At 32.1% G+C, this 20,273-nt stretch overlaps 1 protein-coding gene across 2 annotated transcripts in view; it reads left to right on the top strand.

Moving 5' to 3' along the window:
• Positions 1-20,273, top strand: part of LOC148601920 (dnaJ homolog subfamily C member 11-like) — a 22,343-nt gene extending 2,070 nt beyond the window's left edge. Inside the window, exons 2-17 of one of the 2 annotated variants that reach the window (XM_088554934.1) lie at positions 2,214-2,343; positions 2,798-2,871; positions 3,313-3,414; positions 3,800-3,861; positions 4,104-4,281; positions 5,115-5,182; positions 6,085-6,149; positions 7,244-7,368; positions 7,687-7,769; positions 8,534-8,650; positions 9,575-9,730; positions 10,774-10,843; positions 11,084-11,187; positions 12,472-12,565; positions 14,994-15,123; positions 18,145-20,273. In XM_088554934.1, the coding sequence (XP_088411060.1) occupies positions 2,214-2,343; positions 2,798-2,871; positions 3,313-3,414; positions 3,800-3,861; positions 4,104-4,281; positions 5,115-5,182; positions 6,085-6,149; positions 7,244-7,368; positions 7,687-7,769; positions 8,534-8,650; positions 9,575-9,730; positions 10,774-10,843; positions 11,084-11,187; positions 12,472-12,565; positions 14,994-15,123; positions 18,145-18,179 (1,593 nt within the window). In that variant the 3' untranslated portion in view covers positions 18,180-20,273. Of the gene's footprint in view, positions 1-2,213; positions 2,344-2,797; positions 2,872-3,312; positions 3,415-3,799; positions 3,862-4,103; positions 4,282-5,114; positions 5,183-6,084; positions 6,150-7,243; positions 7,369-7,686; positions 7,770-8,533; positions 8,651-9,574; positions 9,731-10,773; positions 10,844-11,083; positions 11,188-12,471; positions 12,566-14,521; positions 14,579-14,993; positions 15,124-18,144 lie in introns of those variants that run through there. The other variant, XM_088554935.1, reaches the window with a different exon arrangement.

Below are 20,273 nucleotides of genomic sequence, written 5' to 3'. Positions count from 1 at the left end.
CACCCAATATTTTCAGTATCTTGTTTGGCTTCAGGTTTTTTGTTCCTATCTTCAAACATACAGATAGATCCTTGTTGGTAGTTTTACCAAATATAAAGTATCTGTTTTTTTTCCACACATACATGTTTTTTCATCCTCCATTGTCTACTCCAAAGATGTATACGATCAATATCATTTTTATGCCAAATGGTGGCATCATCAGCAAACTTAAACTTTTCCATTAATACATTTTCTGCTAATGTGTCTGCTATGAATACATGTATATTGAGGTGATAAAGCTGATCCCTGAGGTAGTCCTGTGTGTGTTTGGAATTCAGATCCTTATGTCTTGTTAATAGTTATTTTAGCTTGACATTTATTAAGGAATACATCAATCCATTTCCATAATTTGCCTTTTACTCTATACCTGTTAAGTTCCACTAGTAATTGCTCCCTCCAAACACTGTCGTAAGCTTTTTCAAAGTCTATAAACAAAACAAGTGTATCCATTTTCTTGTTAAAAACTTCCATAAATTGATTGGACAAATGACATTAAAGCGTTGACTGTCGACCCATACTTTCTAAAACCTTTTTCTTTGTTATCAGTGATGTTGTATCTTTCCATGTATTCCTCCAATCTGAATAGAATTATTCTCTCCATAAATTTTGATATAACGCTCGTAAGACTGATTGGCCCTTGTGATGATGTGTTATTGTATGTGAGCTTGAATGGTTTCTTGATAAAATTCACATTTGACTTATTTAAAAATTCCTTTCCTTCATTGTAAAAAAGTTCTGGTGAAAATACATCTGGTCCTGGAGCCGTTTCCGTCTTTAATCTAAATATTGAGCCTTCTTGTTCCTCCATAGTTATGCTTTGATAAAAAATACCCTGTTCCATTTCTTTATTATCCCTTTCCAGTGAGATAGTTGTGTATTCCTGTGTAATTTCATTGTAAAAAGTTTTATCAAACTGTTTGAGATCCAGGTGTTTTCCTAAAAATAATGCATCCTTGATTCTTTACATTTCTAGTTCATCAAAAATAACTGCTCCATTTTGCGAAATGAAAGGCAATACTTTGTTATCATATCACTTTTTGGTAAGTTTTTGACTGCTCCATATCTCTCTTTTGGTGTTTTTCCTGATCCAACAAATTCGCATAGGGTTGTTGACCTTGCTTCTTGTGCATTGTCCTTGCATATTTCAAATTCACTCTTGGCATCAACTATTGAGTTAACATTATGAGGAGTACTTCAGTCTTTGAAAAGTCTGTGCATTTTGACAACCTTTTGTTTTGCCTCTTTAACCTCATCATTCCAATGAATTTACATGTACTTCTACTACTTGTACCTGGTACATTTTGTTCTGGAAATCATAAATACTTGTATGTGACAGGACAGCCAACTTGTTAAAAAAAATTGTGTGAGGTGCCTGAATGTAAAACATTTGATATCTGGGGGTTGGTAAAGCAAGGTTCCATGGGCCATTTTCTCTTTTTGGCTGGAAATTTCCTTCATGAAAAAAAATAGCCCCTTTAAATTGTGATTGCCATTATGGTCATGTTGAATACAGACATATAAATATGGCCCTTACATCATCATAACATACAGATGGTGCACCAAATAATAGGTCTACTTAATTTTGCCAACATTATGCAGAAAAAATTACATGAATGGAAAGTTGAATAAGAGTGCATGGATCTATATGAAATTGTACTACAAGGTTTCAGATCACAAAAGAAAGTTTTGTATGATTTATTGGGCCCTAACCATTTAGGAAGGGGCAAAAACAAGCATTACCTTAAACTACATGTATGTACAAATATCAAATTGCAAATTTTTGACCACTTTCATACTATTTAAAACATATGCTATGTTGAACATTTTATTACTTAGTTAAATCAAGAGTTGTATCTTGGATATTGTGTCGATAATTGCTATTCTGGATTTTACATCTGTGTCCTTTGAAGCAAATAATTCTGATCGTTTCATACTTTACAAAGTGGCTGTTTATTTGAATCTTTTAATATATACAATATACTGTAAAGCCTGCATATATTTTACAATGAATAAACTGAACTGTTTGTCCACAATTCTGATCAAATGTCTAAACTTGAGACTGTTGCAAGCCAGAAAGTGGTTCCATCTCTTTGTGTAGAATAGAACATAAAGTCATTTTTGAATAAACATTTTATATCATTAGTTATTCACTTTCATTCATTCTGTAATTTTAGGCAAGTACTGAAGACATCAATGGAGCTTTTCGTAGACTAAGCAAAATATTTCATCCAGATAAACATGTAGATCCTAAAAAGAAGAAACATGCTGAGCTTATGTTCACTAAAATCAAGAAGGCACACGGAGGTAGAAACAGTTCTATATGAACAAACTAATTTGCCTCTCTAATATTGTATACTTGTATCATGAGTATACCAGATACAAAAATATGTCATATAGATATTGCAAGTTTTTGATATGCTGTACACATGCTTCAAGAAGTAATTTCTCAACAGTGCTGTCAGTAGCAACCAATACCATAGGAGGATCTTTATCCGAAAATAAAATTTAAGTTCTTAATGCTTTCTCCTCATCATTTCTTCTAGTATAATTATATACATGTCCAAATTCTGAACAGCAAGTAATTTTGTTAACTTTGATTTTTGATACATACAACACTGTCTGTATTGTTTATAATGATATAAAAATGCTCACATATTTTTTCAATCTGTTATGTACATGTAGGAGACAAAACAAAACAATTGATTGGGCTAAGAAATCGATTGTTTAACACAATGTATGTATCCTCGTTCATTTGCAGTTTTAATAGATCCAAATCAGAGAGTTATTTATGATAGATGTGGTGCTAAAGGGCTAGAAGTAGAAGGAATGGAGGTTAGTGAAAAAAAAACAGAAATAGTGAAGTGCAACTAATGCACCAGCGTATGACCTAAATCCAAAACAGTAAATTCTTCAGCTTTACAACCAGTGTAAACACGCCTTTAAGTAAGCTCTGAAAAGCCCAGACAACAAAAGTAATAAAATCCTCTGCAACAGAGCAATAACAATTCTTCAAAAAACAAACTAATACAACTACACAAGGACATGTTAATGACCAACATCTCTATAGTATGATGTACAGAAATGTATTTTTCGATATTATTGACATACTAGTAATAACTGTAAGAAAAACAATGGAAAAAAGAGTTCGCATTACACAACTTTTCTAATTCTGATATAAATATGTCAAGTTTTTACAGGTTTTAAAAAAAGGTTGTTATAGAATCCACATTGTGTATTGATTTCTGTTTAAATATTTACATATGTATTTGCTAGCTTATAACCAGAACAAAATCTGCTGCTGAAATAATTGCTGAGCTGGACAGACTTCAGCAAGAACAAGAAGATAGGAAACTTCATCAGATGACAAACCCAAGGGTAGGGAACTTGCTTAAATTAACTTTTAATCAGAGATTAGATTGGCCTATGTTCTTGTCTATAATCAATCTCAGAATTCGATAAATAGCTCTAACTTGAGGTGTTTACATTGCATTTAACACACTACAAATTTTACAAGCTTTATCACTGTGCAGTATATTTTTTACTCTAATATGAATAGTGTCAATGACTCAAATTGTACTTGAGTAAAGAGAAATGATATATTTTTTTTTAGAAACATACATGTTTTCAATCAATAGATTATTTAGAATAAATATGATGTTTTTTTAGCTGGAAGTTCAAAAATAATGAAAGAATTATTTTCATCCACAACTCTTCGTAGTTTTCTTTATTAGATATGTATTGTAATTCCTTATGTTATTAGGGTACAGTATCAGTTGGAATTAATGCTACAGATGTGTTTGATAGATATGATGAAGAATACAGGTAGGGCGATAATTAAATTTGGTGATTGAATTTCACAATGCTGGGAAACAACTACTGCTTATGATGTACACAATCACGTTTTTTCCAATGTAAGGTCAAATATGAAATATATACTTTACCAGTGAAATGTTAATTTTCCTTTCAAAACTTTGTTGCTCTAAAGATATCCAAGAATACTTTACCAATGAATGTCTCATTTGAGACGGAAATCTTGTTCATAGTGGTTTTAATTTAATTTTCAGTTCAGGTATTGGTGGAGTAGAAGTCAGTAGCATGGCTTTGACACAGACAGTAGAATGTCCACTTACACGAAAAGATACAGTACGGCTGGTTGGTAGTCTGTCGTCGCAGAATGGTAATGGTAATGGTATGTTCACAACAGTTTGGAGACGTCTCTGGTCAGCTAAAGGTTGGAATGAAGTAAGGCCACTAAGAGAGTATAAATACTCAGACATGATTTTCTTCTTATTTAAATAGAAATTTCAGTATCAAAAGTAAGAGAGATTTGACTGAACATACAGAAAACAGTATTTTTCTAGACCTTACCCCCTAATTCCCATTTTGTTCTCAATTTCCTACTTTTTTTGGGGGGGGGGCAATTAGCAAAATCATGTGTGATACTTTTACCATATTTATATTAACTGATACTGTAGATAATGTAATTGCTATAGATAATTTATTGCAAAAATAATTTTCATGATACAAAAACTTTTCTGTGTGAAACCAGAAATATAATGCCAGTATGTTTGTTTTTCTGAATATTTGAATAAAATGTTAACAGAAAGAATAATTATTCATTGACGATATAGAATATACGTTGATATCCTTACAAAAAGGTTTTCCATGTAAATATGATAAATCACACTTTGCTCCTGTAAACATCCTTTCATACCGAGAATTGCATGCGAGGCTGACAATATACATCCAACCAAGCGGAATAGGTAATAGATAGATCTGCAGCAATTGGTAAGAGAAGTGAACTCAAAGTGAAAGTAGTCTTTAAATTGATTGAAATTAAAATATGCAGTTCATAAATAAGGGAAAAAAAATATTTACAGTATCTTGATCCAGTATGCTTAATTATTATTATTTTTTTAATAGACAACCATATACCTATCTTAATCCGCCCCTTTCAGCTATCCTCCTTTTTTCAATGACTTAATAAATGTATGAAAAGAAATATGTTTACAAGTGCAATTCTTGGTGCTGTTTCTAACTTGTATTAATTGTTCTCATATTTTATGTACTTTCAGTTTGAACTTTCAGTTGGTAATGGCATGGCATGTGGGTTGAGAGCATTTTATCAAATAAACAGAAGATGGTAAGACATTTATTGAATGGTTCATTAGACTTCACTGATAATTAGATGGTAAAAAAGTTCTCATTTTATAAATTTAAGTGCCCAGTGCAGGTCCAGGGGTTAAAAGAATAGGCCTGCAGCAGCGCTAAGCTTGTCGTAAAAGGCGACTAATAGTGCTCAGAACCCTAGCTGGGGGCTAGGACGCTCTGCCCACAGAGCAACTGGGATGTGTGCCTCAGGTGGTGGAATGGGATACCCCTGGTGTGTTACATGCTGGGGTTGTCAGGCTATAATACGGAAAACCTGACCGCAAACCATAGTGGTGCACCGTGTTGGGAAAGATGCCACGTTCCTCACACGTAAAGAACCCTACTGTGGTATTCTCCCGGGGTAGGAACCATAGGGCTTTGCACAGGAGGCTACATTTCCCGACCCTACCCACCTCTCCCTATTTCCAGTGGCAATCAAAATTTGTCAACCTCGTTGTCCTTGTGTCCCATCCCTTTTTCATTTCATCATCATTTCATGTTCATTTTATTATCAATTTCATGTTCATCGTCTGAATATAGCTGAAATATTGCTGCTCGTACGTTAAACCCCAACAAACAAACAAACATATAAATTTAAGTTGAATTGTACAAAATATATTAACAAGGATGTTTAGAAAGTATGTTGTATTTATCTGTAAGATCCTTGTTTTCACTGCAGTTTTTGTTTCAAAATATGTGTGTATGAATGTAATTCTAGATTTGAAGATTTTGGTGTTCGTGTTTCTGTATATTTTGTCATGAAAAATAATCATTGTAGACATTTTACTACATGTTTTAGCTAGTACATCACAATTATTAACACCTAAACATGTATCTAAAAGTGGTTGCCATACATGTACCTGATTATATCTAGATATGTATATTGTTTTGTAGTTTCTGTGTAGGAACAGTTTCAGCTGCTGTAGCTAATGGCGGCATCAGACCTGGAGTGTCTTCAAGTAAGTTACATAAAATAGATATATTCTTCTATGAACGTGGTACCTACATGTAATTGAGATGTTAATGTGTCTTTGTTTCATTATACACGTATTACTTCTACATTTGATTTTGAAGAATTGTCTTTGTTCTTATTACTTTTTTGTTTGAACCTTTCAGAGCAAATTTAAAAGTATGTTTACAATTGTTGAAGACATTTTGGTGATTTCTGAAAGTGTAAAGTATTTTGTCTTTGGGTTACAGCTGGTGCTATTATTACATTTTACCATATCTGTTCTTTTTTTCTATTGATAATGTGAAAATGCATTACCTCCATGTCAGGGTCATTTTTAAACCTTCATCTTGATTTTGCAACAGTAGCCATCTCAGTACAAAAAAAATATGACAAATGAGACCATTTTGATTTTAAAATTGTAATTTTCCCTTAATTATGCAGTAATATACAAGCTTCCCCTACATATGGTATTTATATTTCTCAGTTGTTAATGTATTTCAAGAGCTAGTAAGACTTTCTGACTTCTTGAGATGCCACTGTTGCCTTTGAGAAAATATTTATTGAAAAATCTTATTAAAAACAGATTTTGTTTAAATTTTGTAGGATTGTAAGTCATCTTATTGCCCTGCTGTTTTGATTTAACAAATTTTAGGAGTCCTTGGACTTAAACTTTTTTTGTGGTGGAAGAAGACATACGGATATGTGTAGCAGTCTTGTTTATTTGCCTTCAGTGTATCTTCTGCCTTAAGCTTCAGATGCTTGTTTTTTATCTCTTCATTTGTTGTCTGGGCAAAATATTTTCCAGACAACATAATTGTGAACAAAAGGGACATAACTCTCATGGTAAAAAAATATGAGGCTACCGGTAGCAGTGTATGGATTATACACCATCACTGTGTGACATCACTTGTCCAGTGAAAACTTGATTTATATAAGGGGTAGGGTATAAAGTACAATTACAGTAATAAGTCTATAAAGGCTTTATAATTACAGTGCAATTCTGTAGTCCATTATCCAAATTTCTACCACTGAATCAATGTTAACTAGCCATGACTATTGTTCAGTACATTTTTTATGCCTTTTGTTTATTTTTTTTTCTAGTATTAACATTCCAGTTAGACAGAAACTTACAGGGAAGATTAATATTTAATGGCGGACTCTCCTCATCGATGACTACAATGTTGATATATGACAATCAGAAGTTTAACATCTCAATGTCTTTCCAGGTAAATTTCATTTCATTGAAAGAGATCAGTTATAGTAATCTTTTGCAATATTGACTTATAAGTTATATTTCCAGTTTGAATTTTGATCTGGTCAAATGATTTTGGAGAATTTGGTTTTTGAACTTGTAATTTTTTGTCACAGCTTTAGGTCTTCTATTTTCATTTTACAGCCAGTAGGAGACTATGCATACTATGAGAACCTTGTAACGATTAGTTTTCTTACATGAATTACAATTTATGGGACTCTAACCACTAAAAGGGTAGGGATGTGCATATCATAAGCAAATGATTATTTAACTGTGCTTATTCTACTTTCAGCTGGGAATACCTCTGTCTTTCATTAAAACAAGCTTATCTAGGTCATTTACTTCTCATAATGCCAAAGCTAGGGTCGCTGCCAAGTAAGTATAATTATAATTCACCAAAGTGAGGATCGCTGCCAAGTAAGTATATTTATAATTCACCACAGCGAGACTCGCTGCCAAGTAAGTATAATTATAATTCACCACAGCAAGGGTCGCTGCCAAGTAAATATAATTATAATTCACCAAGGTGAGGGTCACTGCCATATAGGTATAATTATAATTCACCAAAGCAAGGGTACCTGCCAAGTAAGTATAATTATAATTCACGAAAGTAATCATCAAAATAATACTTCAATCTGTTATGCTTGTTTTTTTGCCGCAGTCAGTATAGTTTTGCTTTTTTCCCTTTGACCTTTAATGACGCTCTTCTATGGAAACGCAAATCACCTGATCGCAATTATGATTCCCCATTGGTCAGATACTGCTAATTTAGTGGCGTTCAAAAAAACTGTATCAAAATTTTGAAATTGTGTTCGAAAAAACAATCGAAAATTTGAAATTGCGTGCCCTGTGTTATTTTCTTGAAAGAAATGTAGAAACTTAAAAAAGAACAAAATTTTACTGTGTTGGCTGTCTTTTTTTTTTAAGATAGTACTTGTTTTTTATTAAGCTTTATCAATTTAAAATATTGAATAGATTAAGTAAGTCTTAGAAATGTTGCAGACATCAAGCTTCAACAGCTTTTTGGATGCTTTTCTTTCCTGCAGTATAAGAGTTGTTAATCTTTTACTAATCTTTTATTTGAATTCTTACATGAAAAATGAACATATGAATTGTTTTTAAATTTATGTTTTTAATAGATTTGGAACAACAGGTTTGTATTTAGAGTATGGAGTAGAGAAGAAAATCACCCAATTTAGTTGGTTAGGTGCTACCATGATTATAGGCATACCTTATGGTGTTATGCTCAGAGTCAAGTAAGTAATATTTTTGCACATGATTATTCTGAGCATTATAGTCATGCTTTATTGTGATTTAGTTGTGGTTAATCTAATATGACTTGCTTCAAAGCTCTTTAGACCACAGCTATGATAAAAAAAAGTGATAAACAAATGACCAACATTTTGTGCAACACATAGGCTTTGTTTATTTTAAAAAATTAAGAAACTAGTCATATTAGTGAATAACTTTCAGTGAATGGATCCTTTGAAATTGTGATACAAGGTAATTTTGTGTGTTTTGACTTGAACTGATAAGGAATTAAGGGCCAAAAAGGGGCTGGGAACAAGAATTTCCCTGATGTACAGATAAAAACCTGATTGAAAGTAAATGGATCTTCTTTGATATTGTGCCAAAGATGCCATATCCCAAAAGGAAAGCTTGGGTTGACTTTAGGAATTGTCCTTATTGAGGAATAAGGGGCCATTGCAATTCTGGTCAAATTCTCTTTCTGTGTCAAATATTTATTTCCAATCAAAATTTTCAAAGCTGTATCAAGCTTGAATGAAGTGTTCATGCATGTCCCGATTGCTCAGGATTACGCCTCTGCAGTCAAATCATGCTGTGCCCTGCAAAGCATGATCAGTATTTATAAAAATCAAAATTACTGGATTTTTTTTCTGTTCAAGAAAAAAACTCGCTGTAAAATAACTTTTTTTTTCTATAAATACTCAACAGATCAGTTTTATTTCTTGCACATATGTATTTTACAACAATATGAAAGAGAAAAACACAAAATGACCTGGTTAGCAGCAAATTATATGTTTACATTAATTTTTCTTTAATTGAACTCTATGTATATCATTATAAAAAATGATGAAATAGATAGCTTTTAAAAAGTTCATTACCTGCACATGAACCATGTTACAGAAATTTAATGCTCTGCTTGTCATAAATTTCAGATTGTTAAGAGGCCAACAGACATTTGTATTCCCTATCAAACTTTCAGAAGAAATCATGCCTGAAGTGGTATTTTACGGAACATTTATACCAGCTGTTGTATATTTTGCTGTACGTAAACTGATAGTAACACCTTACCTTAAGGAACAAGAAGAAGAGTAAGTCTACATCAGATTGTAGTACAAATGTACCATTATTGTTTTATTCATCCATCATCTGATTGACATATTACTTTTTAAAGTACTTTTATTTGTGGGTTACAATTTTTGTGGTTTAGGGAAAAAAATTGAAGATTTTTGAATTTGTGGATTTGACAACTCTATCATACAAACGAATGGGAAATTTCCTTTTTGTTGGGAACCAAATTTCATGATTTACCAAACCCACGAAAACCACAATAATTGATACCCCACAAACAATAATACTTTCACAGCATAGTATCCTGCTGTCCACTAATTCACATGATTGTACTATTACTCAAATTTTAATAAGTTCAATCTTTATTATATGTATTTTTACATCTAGATATTGTGCATATAGTTAAAAAATATCAATGTGTAGTTTATCCTGAATGAAAAGTGCAAACACCTGTTTTCAGATTTATTTTAGATTTTGTTTCAAAATATTGAATACCGATTTATTTTCCTATTCAAGAAGAATTGATATTGAATAAACACATTACATACATAATGTATCAAAATACCAGGGGTGCTTACAGGAATTGAAGAATGGGAGGTTGCTTTGACTGACCAAAGAGGGGCATGCAATATCACGCTTTAGTAATTAGCTTTCATTGTGGTACCAGCTGCTCCAGTGGTGTAATATCCTATTTTGCCAGATTTATTTTGGACTTGACTTGATTATGAATTGGATTAGTGTTTGTTAATTTTGTTGTTACCCTTATTCATCTAATTTTTTCCAAAAAACAGGAGGGCATGTGGGGCCTGGATACACCTTATTGTATATCACATCAAAACAGTTGTAAACATAAGTAGTTCTTCAAGAAGATATGTAGTCAAGACGTGATACACTTAGTCATTCTTTCACTTGGAAAATCATCTTGTATCACAAAGGTGGTATCAAATTGCAAAGATTTTGACAAAAAGAGACAGAAGTAAACTTAAAAAAAATGTTTTTGGTATTAGAGCTTGTATGTCATGATGTATGCTCATATTGAAATGATTTTCATTGGTTATTGTAGAGATATTGAGAAGAAGAAGAAAGACAATGCAGATGAAATGGCTAACCAGAAACAGGAAGCAGAGGCAGCTGTATGTTAAACTTTGTCCTTAGTAAAGTAGGGATAGTACATGGCTAAAATATTATACGTACAATTTTATTTCTTGATAATTTTGTGTTATTTTCTGTCAAGAACTTATCAATATTTAAGAAAGATCTTTATTATGATAATGGTTGTACATACTGCAAGAATGAAGTTTTATTTGAATTATAAAGATTCTTAGAATGAGTTTTCATACTAATGCAACATGTACCTTTGTAATCATTAACAGATTGACCTTATGTTAGAGACTGTTGACAGAATTATTGAAGCCGAGGTTAAAAGAGGCGGACTTATTATAACAAAAGCTGTGTATGGAAGGTTGTTGTCAGAAGGGTAGGTTTGTTTTACTGGTTTTAAATGTCCTTTTATCATTCAAATCTGTCATACTGTCCAATTGTTCATTAGTCACTTGAAATGATTTGTATAGAAAACCCTTGCTTTAAGTTTTGGTCCTAAATTTTGCTATAATTGCAAGGCTAGGGTAATCACAAAAATAAAAGTCATGTTCCGTAGACCATATCTATGGAGGCAAAAATAAAAGACCATGAAAATTTAATATCCGTATTTTAATAGGGCAAATCACGAAATTTGGCCCAGCGAAAAATAACCTGTTCTATGGTAGATCAAATTTCATACCTCTTGTGGATGCAAACTACTTTAGAATTGAGCATGGGAGGTCACTTTTCTCCTAAAATTTTTGGAAAGAATTTATAGACATTTGGGATCTCAATGGCTATAAATTTCTAGATTGGACCACAGTTTTTAATTAGTTAACAAATAAGAAAGAATGAATGTTTAATGTAGATAAACTTAAATGTGTGTAAACTAACAATCAATTGGAGTGGTTTAGAAATATGAAAGAACAAGAAGTTAGTACCTTGATTAAATGATGAGTTTTTTAATATTGCCACCAATGTAGATTTGTCAGGAATGAAATTGTACAACCACTTCAAATGTTAGATATTGATTTATCAGAGACTCCGTAGAGAATGGCCACCTACATCTGAATAGTAAACTAAGTAGGATAGCACATTGAATGAGAAACCAAATGGCTGACTTGCACAAAACTTGGTCGAAAATTAGAAAAAAAAACTTGTTTAACGTAATAAATTTTGTAAAAGTACTTGAATATGAATAGAACCATATCGGAGATCAGATTGTTGTGCTTGTAATGAAAGATTTAAGAAAAATATTTGTGTAAATAAGTTCATTAGTAAGACACACAATTGAATATTGTATAATCAGGGATACAACTTGTACATCATTTATATATTGTTATAGTGACTTTCCATGAATATTATTGTTTGTTGGATATTTAAGATCTCGGTTCAGATAAGCCAAAAAAGAACATTGTTGAATAAATGAAAGTCCACCGTTACTTGGTTCCTTTTGTTTACAATGTAATATAGCATTTGACTAGGCTAAATAAATTGTTTACACTGCTTTCAAAAGGTTATCTGATATTGCTTTAAACTGAGGAACAGATAATCTTAAGCCTATGTGTAGCTGTTGAGTAATCAAGGAAACCAAGATTCTAGCTGTTGAGTTTGTTTTATCAAGTAATCATTATTTATTAAGAAACTAATCCATTGTTTGTAATTATTGTATAAATTGTAGTGAGCTGTCTGAAGATGAATGTATCAATGTAACAATTCCTATCCAAGTTCTAGTAAAAGATTCACAACTTCAACTGCCTGAGAGTAAAACCAAGGTTAGTACACACATTAACAGGAGTTACTCAGCTGCAAAGAATTTGGATACCATTACGTCCTATGTGCATCATACTGGTACTACCATATTCTTCCATGTATTTCGTGCATTCATGTATACCGTGCACCCCCTTCTAGGCAAAGGAGGTCGACGAAAAAAGTTGAGTTTCTGGGAAGCGAGGAAAAATCATCAGCAGAAAGCCACATGAAGTTGAAAGGATTCCGGTAAATTCCCTGAAATGTTTCTCCTTTCATCATTAATCTTTTAAGTAAAAGTATTTCTTATGTATTGAAAGAAAAATAAGAAGCCAGTTGTGGTTTTTTGTACAAACTTTGAAATGGAAGAAAACAGCTTTGATGGATAAAACAACTATTTGGCAATAAAACTTTGTTTGATTATCTCACATAAAACTGTTCTCAAAAATACAAAATGGCCCGATCTTATCTTTCGTTGACAGCTTTGGTTCCGAAAAGTTTGTCTCCAGAAAAAAATCAAGAAACTCATTGTTTTGGTGTATACTGAGCACCCCCTCCTGGAGCAAAGAAAAAGTTGAAAAAAGTGTGCTGTATTTATGGGAGCATACTGTATATCCGAGCCTAGTATGAATAATGTTAACTTTCCTTTCATCTAAATTGAAGTTTTAAACACATATTGGTAAGATATGATTCTTTACTCTTTATTCAATTGTGCCATTTTTTGTACAGGAAAGTGCCTTGTTCTGTCTCAACCTGTTGGTGAGATCAGGAAATCTGGCACAGCTGAAAATATGAGTTTTCTTTTCTCTTTAGTGGGAAAAAGGCAACCTCCCTTCTAGTGATAAATGAATTAGCTCAGATAAAGTAAAGTTTTCAACAAAAAACAAAAAAAAAAAAGACAGTTGGAAAGAAATTTTAGATTGATTTATTGATCTTTATGGGAAGGCCTACAAAATTCTTCAAGAGTCTAAGTAGTCGAACATCTCTTTAGTAGTTACTGGCCTTCTATGGCCAGAGTTTCTTCATCTAATCAATAATTTTACTTGTTTAGTCCAGTGGTTGAGAGTTTGTCTTGTAATAGGTAGTGGGTATTATTAAATTTAACTGGAAATTTAAATACCTAACATTATGATGTGATGCTTTTTTCCAAATATGCAGCATTTAGGATCTTAAGTAATCTTCATAATTCAAATTTCCTTCTGGGTTTATTGCAAAATATGACACATCAGAGAAAGAGCATGAGGAGATATTTGGTGCAAAGCAATGTGTTCAATTGAACAAATGTTTTCTTCTCATTCATGTACTTGCTGGTACAGCATACCCAAATTTGTAGTAGATCGGTATTTTGTACTGAAATATCAATAGGATAATTAATTGGAAAGAGTGAATAACAAAATATGATCAAAAGTGCCAAGAGATGCCAGGAGTAAGGGAGGCTCAAGTGATTATATTTTGGTTAATCACAATAACCGATTGGTTATCCTTTTTATTATGTAGATTTTCTGAAAATTCATTGTAATTTGTCACACTTTTTTCTCCTCTTTCATCTAACCTAGTATTGACATTTTATGAGCTACTTGGGGGTGTTTCTAGAAAAGCAGAGGACACCTTACCTAGCCTATTGGTGCACCTTGTCATGTTCCCAGTTTTTTGTGGAGTCTGGGTCTACTTTTGTTTCTTTGCACATTATTTTGATTATTTCATGTCCTTTGTTGTGTGTCTGTTTTACTTGTCTACAATATAGTCTTTATCCTGACCTTGGAATATGTTCTTTTGACTTCTGCTATCTTGATTACTCTTTCAAATAAATTTTAAGTTATGTGTTCAGCAGATTGATATCTTCAATGATGTCAGGGATCAGTGATATACCAGGTTTTCATTATTTCAGACTGATATACTAGGTTTTCATTATTTCAGACTGATATACCAGGTTTTCATTTGGTCTTAATTCCGGCTGATATACCAGGTTTTCATTATTTCAGGCTGATATACCAGGTTTTCATTATTTCAGACTGATATACTAAGTTTTCATTATTTCAGACTGATATACCAGGTTTTCATTTGGTCTTAATTCTGGCTGATATACTAGGTTTTCATTATTTCAGACTGATATACCAGGTTTTCATTATTTCAGACTGATATACATTTGTACTAGGTTTTCATTATTTCAGACTGATATACCAGGTTTTCATTTGGTCTTATTTCAGGCTGATATATTAGTTTTTATATTTGGTCTTATTTTAGGCTGATATACTAGGTTTTTATTTGGTCTTATTTCAGGTTGATATACCAGGTATTCATTTGGTCTTATTTTAGGGCGATATACTAGGTTTTCATTTGGTCTTATTTCAGGCTGATACATCAGGTTTTCATTATTTCAGGCTGATATACTAGTTTTTTATTTGGTCTTATTTCAGGCTGATATACTAGTTTTTTTATTTTGTCGTATTTCAGGCTGATATACCAGGTTTTTATGACCCATGTCCTGGAGTCAGTAAATCATTATATATACAATACAAGTTCAGAGATCAACAACATGAAGCCACATTACAAGATGATGAACCTATTAGATTACCTTTGCAAAGTAGGTAACCAGTACATGTTGACCCATTATACAGTGAAACTTCTGTAAACCAGACCCTCAGAAAACCAGTCTTCCCTTCAAACCGGCCGTTTTCAAAAGTCCCGGCCGATATACCTTAAAACCTGTGTTTTGTCTTCAATAGACTGGCCACCCCCTAAAACCGTACATCTGCCGGTTTTTCACAGTTTTAGTTACATATTTCAAATAAAAACAACCTATCAATTCCGGCCGCCCAGTTATTGTTCACCTGTAATAAATGTATCAACAAAACTGTAAATGATTGCTTAATATTAGGTAATTAATAATTCATTCACTGACCTGTTTGCATTTCACCAGTGGACAGGTGATAATTGAAGGGGACAGTAGTTTAAAAAAAACAAATTTAATCCATACAGTACATTTTGTCACTGGTTGGGTGTTAATTGGTGTGTACACACGTCAGTCAATTGGGGTAATTTAATAGTATTGTCTTTACGATCTTTTGACTGTCAATTAATGTGACCTATGCCAAAGCAACAAAGGGGTGAAATTATTATACTTTGTTGACAGGTAATTTACGAAAACAATAAAAATGATTAATTACCATCAATAACCCTTTGATCTTTAATACATATTCTGTCAAAACCGTGAACATTATTTTGTTGGCAGTACCATGTGTAAAATCAAATCATTTACAAATGATGCAAGTTTTGAAATGTAAAAAAGGCCCAAAGATTTGAATTGGCATTAAACATGTCTCGACCAACAAACTGACAAGGTGTAGTGTTATAGAACACATTAATAGAAACAGCTCTTAGAATGCATGGCTATTTTTCACAAAACCAGGCACCCCTATAAACTGGCCATTTCCTCTTGTCCCAGTGGTTGCAGGTTTGGAGAAGTTTCACTGTATTACTGTTACAAAGTAAGTAACCAGTACATGTGAACCTATTAGGTTACTGTTACAAAGTAGGTAACGAGTATATGTGAACCCATTAGATTACCGTTACAAAGTAGGTAACCAGTACATGTAATGAACAAGACTTTTTAATTAGTTCAGTTACGGTATTAAAAATGATTATTTATGTCACAATTCAATATGTCTTATGCTAAATTTTAGGAGTCATAATACTTTTTAATATTGATGATTCAGTCAAATATGTTCTATTCTAGTTTGATAAGATTATTTAATGCTGTGTGTAAAGAAATCAAATATTTTAAATTTTACAAACAAGTGAGAACAAATGTAATAGTCAATTGGAACATATTTTTTTTATTGTATATCTACACAGGTAAATATTCAAGATACACATGTTTATGAATTTTATAGGAACCATCTTGTCTGTTGTCTGTTTATATATCGTGTACTGGAACTTTCACTCATTCTTTATCACATGATTCCATTGTACAACTCCTTTTTAATTTTCCCATCTTTGTTTCCGGATGCAAATATTAATTTAGTTGTTTGTTTACAAAGGTGGTGGCATCTTCAAATCTACAACTCTTCTGCAACCACTGAATGGAATTAGATGAAACTTTCACACATTCTTCATCACAATGATGCCATTGAGCACCTTGTATTTTTTCCCTTCTTAATAACTTTTTGGGGTTTGCTGTATGATTACAGTGGAGGTGAGTTTTGGGTATTGCTAAGTGAGGGTTTGCTCACAGTTGTTTATGACTGAATTTTTTTTGTCAGTATCCATACACAATTTGGTTTCAGGACAACAATTTGATTGAAATGGATCTTTATTAAATTAAACCATGAGGTGTTGTACCACAAAAGGAAGGCTGGAATTGGATTTGGGGTTGTCACTTGAAATGAATAGAAATAAGGGGCCAAAAGGATCATTAACAAGCATTTTAATGATTTATGGACTTTAACTTGACTATTAGTGAAAGGATCTCTTTGAAATTGTATCACAAGTTGCCAAACTACAAAAGGAAGGCTAGGATTGATTTTTGGGGTTGTCACTTCAATTATTAAGAACAAGGGACCAAAAAAGGTCCAAAACAAGCATTTTCATTATTTCCAGGCAATAATTTATGAAAAAAATGAATGGATCTTTATGAAAGTATACCACAAGGTGCAATAATACAAAAAGAAGGCTAGGATTGATTCAAGGGATTAGAAATTAGGGGCCAAAAAGAGTCCAAAAACGATCAATTTCTTGATATATCCAGACAATAACTGGACTGTAAATGAATGGATCTTAATGAAATAATACCACAAGGTGCCATACCACAAAAAAAAAGGCTGGGATTGATAATGGGTGTTGTAACATGAACTGCTGTAGAATGAGGGCCAGAAGGATTCAGTAACAATAATTTTACTGAAAGTGGATGGATCTCAGTGAATTTGCACCACAAATGAAGGCTTTTAATTGATTCTGGTGGTTGTAACCTGAACCATTTATGAATAAGGGGCCACTTTAATTCTTATCAAATTCTTATCCCGGGTCAAATATTTTTAAAACACTAATCAAAATTCAGAGCTGTAACAAGCTTGAATGGTGTGTTCATACTTGCCCCAACTTTTCATTGTCTGACCTCTGTAGTCATATCAAGCAGCACCAAGTGAAGTATTTTATTTAGTTCATATGAGGGAAATGTCTAATTGCTTACTTAAAATTCTATTTAACTTACCTTCCATGTCAGGAACTTCTGCTGTGTCGAACATTTTCTTGGCGTTATCAAACTTGAATGTTGTGTTCAAACTTACCCCAACTGTTCAACCTTTGCCAGTTATACAAAGTTGCACAATTTTTTACATTTGATTATTAAAAAAAATTGATGTGACAAATCATTTTGTAAGTTCTTACTGACTTATGATATGCAAATTGTACTGCCAATTCAGAATTAATAAAATAGGCTGTCAACAGGCAGTCTGGTATTTTCAGTATGAATGAAGTTGGATTTTTCTCAATATTACTAAAATTAAATTACAAATTGGTATAAAATTACAAAACTGCAATTTTATTTTGCATTTATTTGATAAAGACGTTACTTTACACTCTATTAATATTGTTATTTTATTTTTAGGCCATTTAATTCGTCAGAACTCAGGAGTGGTATGACAGTGAGGACCAATAGGAATCTTATTCACAACCCAAGTGTCGGAGGACTGCTCACCACAACTCTCATAATGAAATGTCATTTTTACAACTTGAGAATTTCGTGAATTGATTAAGTGGTATGCATGATATGACATAAGAAAAATTTTCCATTGCATTTATGCAACTGTATTAATAATGCAATGATCTTCCATATGTTTTTCTATCCACATAAAGGTTCATATACATGTATTAAAAACAGCTGGGAATAAAGAACCATTAGGGCTGGTTAATACTTCTAGGTTTCACAGTTGGTCTATTAGTTAATTTGTTTTAAAACAGACTTTGTGTTATGGCAAATCAAAAAGGTTTTTGTTAAATAATTTTTTAATAATAACTTTCAGTTTCCTTTTTTTTTTCATTTAAAGCTTAACAATGAAAACACTTAACGAAAAAAAAAAACCAAAAAAGTACTGGTAGTTAAAATGTTTTTATGTGAACAGGAAGTAATATCTTTGAATAGTCATGCATATTGCCAAAATATACAAATGAATTAAGGCTCTTACTTCACGAACCACTCTAATCTTGGTTTGTCATAGTCATTTACTATAGAATCATTTGTTTAGTTTTAATACACCTGTCTGTCTAGATGGGACTTATTATGGTATACCAATGTCTGTCTGACTGTCGTTCACACAAAAACTAAAAAATACTGCGACCAAAGATTTGTGAAACTTTAGTGAATTATTACTTTCTATTGATAGGAGCACCATTTTGATTTTTATAAATTTGTTTTTTCATTTTCGAGTTATAGGATTTTATTAGTACAAAAATGGGGTGATTTAAGGGTTTCCAGAAAGCTCCCTCTTCAGTTGTTATGAATTTTGTATTTCCTGTTTTCGAGATTTTGAACTTCATTCATAAAAAGTGATTTTCCGTAATTGCACAATAACTTCAAAATGCTTCAAGCAATCTTCTTGAAACTTTGTTGAAATGGATTTTTTTTTAATAATTAATGTAAGCTCTTTCTAATTATATTTTTTCGTGTCTGAATATTTGCCTCATCTGTTCAACCTCTGTGGTCATTTAGCTGTGCTCCACTAGACATTTTATTGTATAGTAACATCTGTATTTCTTTGTAGCTAAGAAGATTATTATTCACTTTCATTCACTGTACTGTCACAGCTCAAAACAAGAAATTACTGAGAATTCATGTTCTTGTTTTTTTTTTATCACTGAAGTACTGTTTGTTATTACTACTCACTAATATGCATTTCTTTTTATTGAATATTGAATATTGAAACACATCAGTGGTATGTCCAGAAATTACTTAAAGGGGTTTGGGAGGGGGCACTATGGTGATTTTCAATGTTTTCTTTATAATCAACATAAATTCTCAGGCATAAAGGGGAAGCCAGACCTTTGGGCTCCTTCTTATATCCACCTATGCACATATCTTTCATTCACTGGGTTGTCACAGCTAATAATTTGGATTTACAAAATTTCAGAAATTACCACTTTAAGTAGCTGTCTTTGTGAGAATCATGCAAAATCTGTAAAATGTGATACACCCCAAAAAAGGCTACATATTTTAATTTTTGTAATTAAGTTATTTTATTGGTCTATACTATGAAATTTGTAATTATTCATTCAAATCTGGCTGCTCTTAGGAGATAATTGACATTGAAAATACAGTAGATTCTATTGTATTTGAGCACCATTTACAGAGTTATCTCCCTTAATTTTTAAATGTACAGTGCATTCTATATATTTTTTATCTCCTAAGAGTACTGGTTATATGAAAAACCACATGTTTATTTCTGTTTACCATGACATTTTAAACAAAATATCAAAAATAAAAATATGTAGGCTTTTTACCCATGAATCACATTTTGCATGATTCTTAGCTGTAGTGCTACTTAATTGTTTGGAAATTTTTAATGAAACTCCCATTGCTGTTAAATTTCTTATCATTGATAATATCACTTCATCATTTAAATAAATTGTTTTGTTGTTATATCTGTATTGAAGTATTGACAAGTGTGTTGCTCTTTAGATTGCTGTTTTATCATGTATTGTTATATGATACAATGTTTTACAGTAAAGAATTTGATCAGA

Source organism: Perna viridis, chromosome 12 (genome assembly GCF_037379345.1).
Source record: "Perna viridis isolate PV_CMFRI_1.1 ecotype Kerala chromosome 12, ASM3737934v1, whole genome shotgun sequence".
In the NCBI taxonomy this organism is placed as follows: Eukaryota; Metazoa; Mollusca; class Bivalvia; order Mytilida; family Mytilidae; genus Perna; species Perna viridis.
This window is presented reverse-complemented; position numbering and strand designations above follow the sequence as displayed.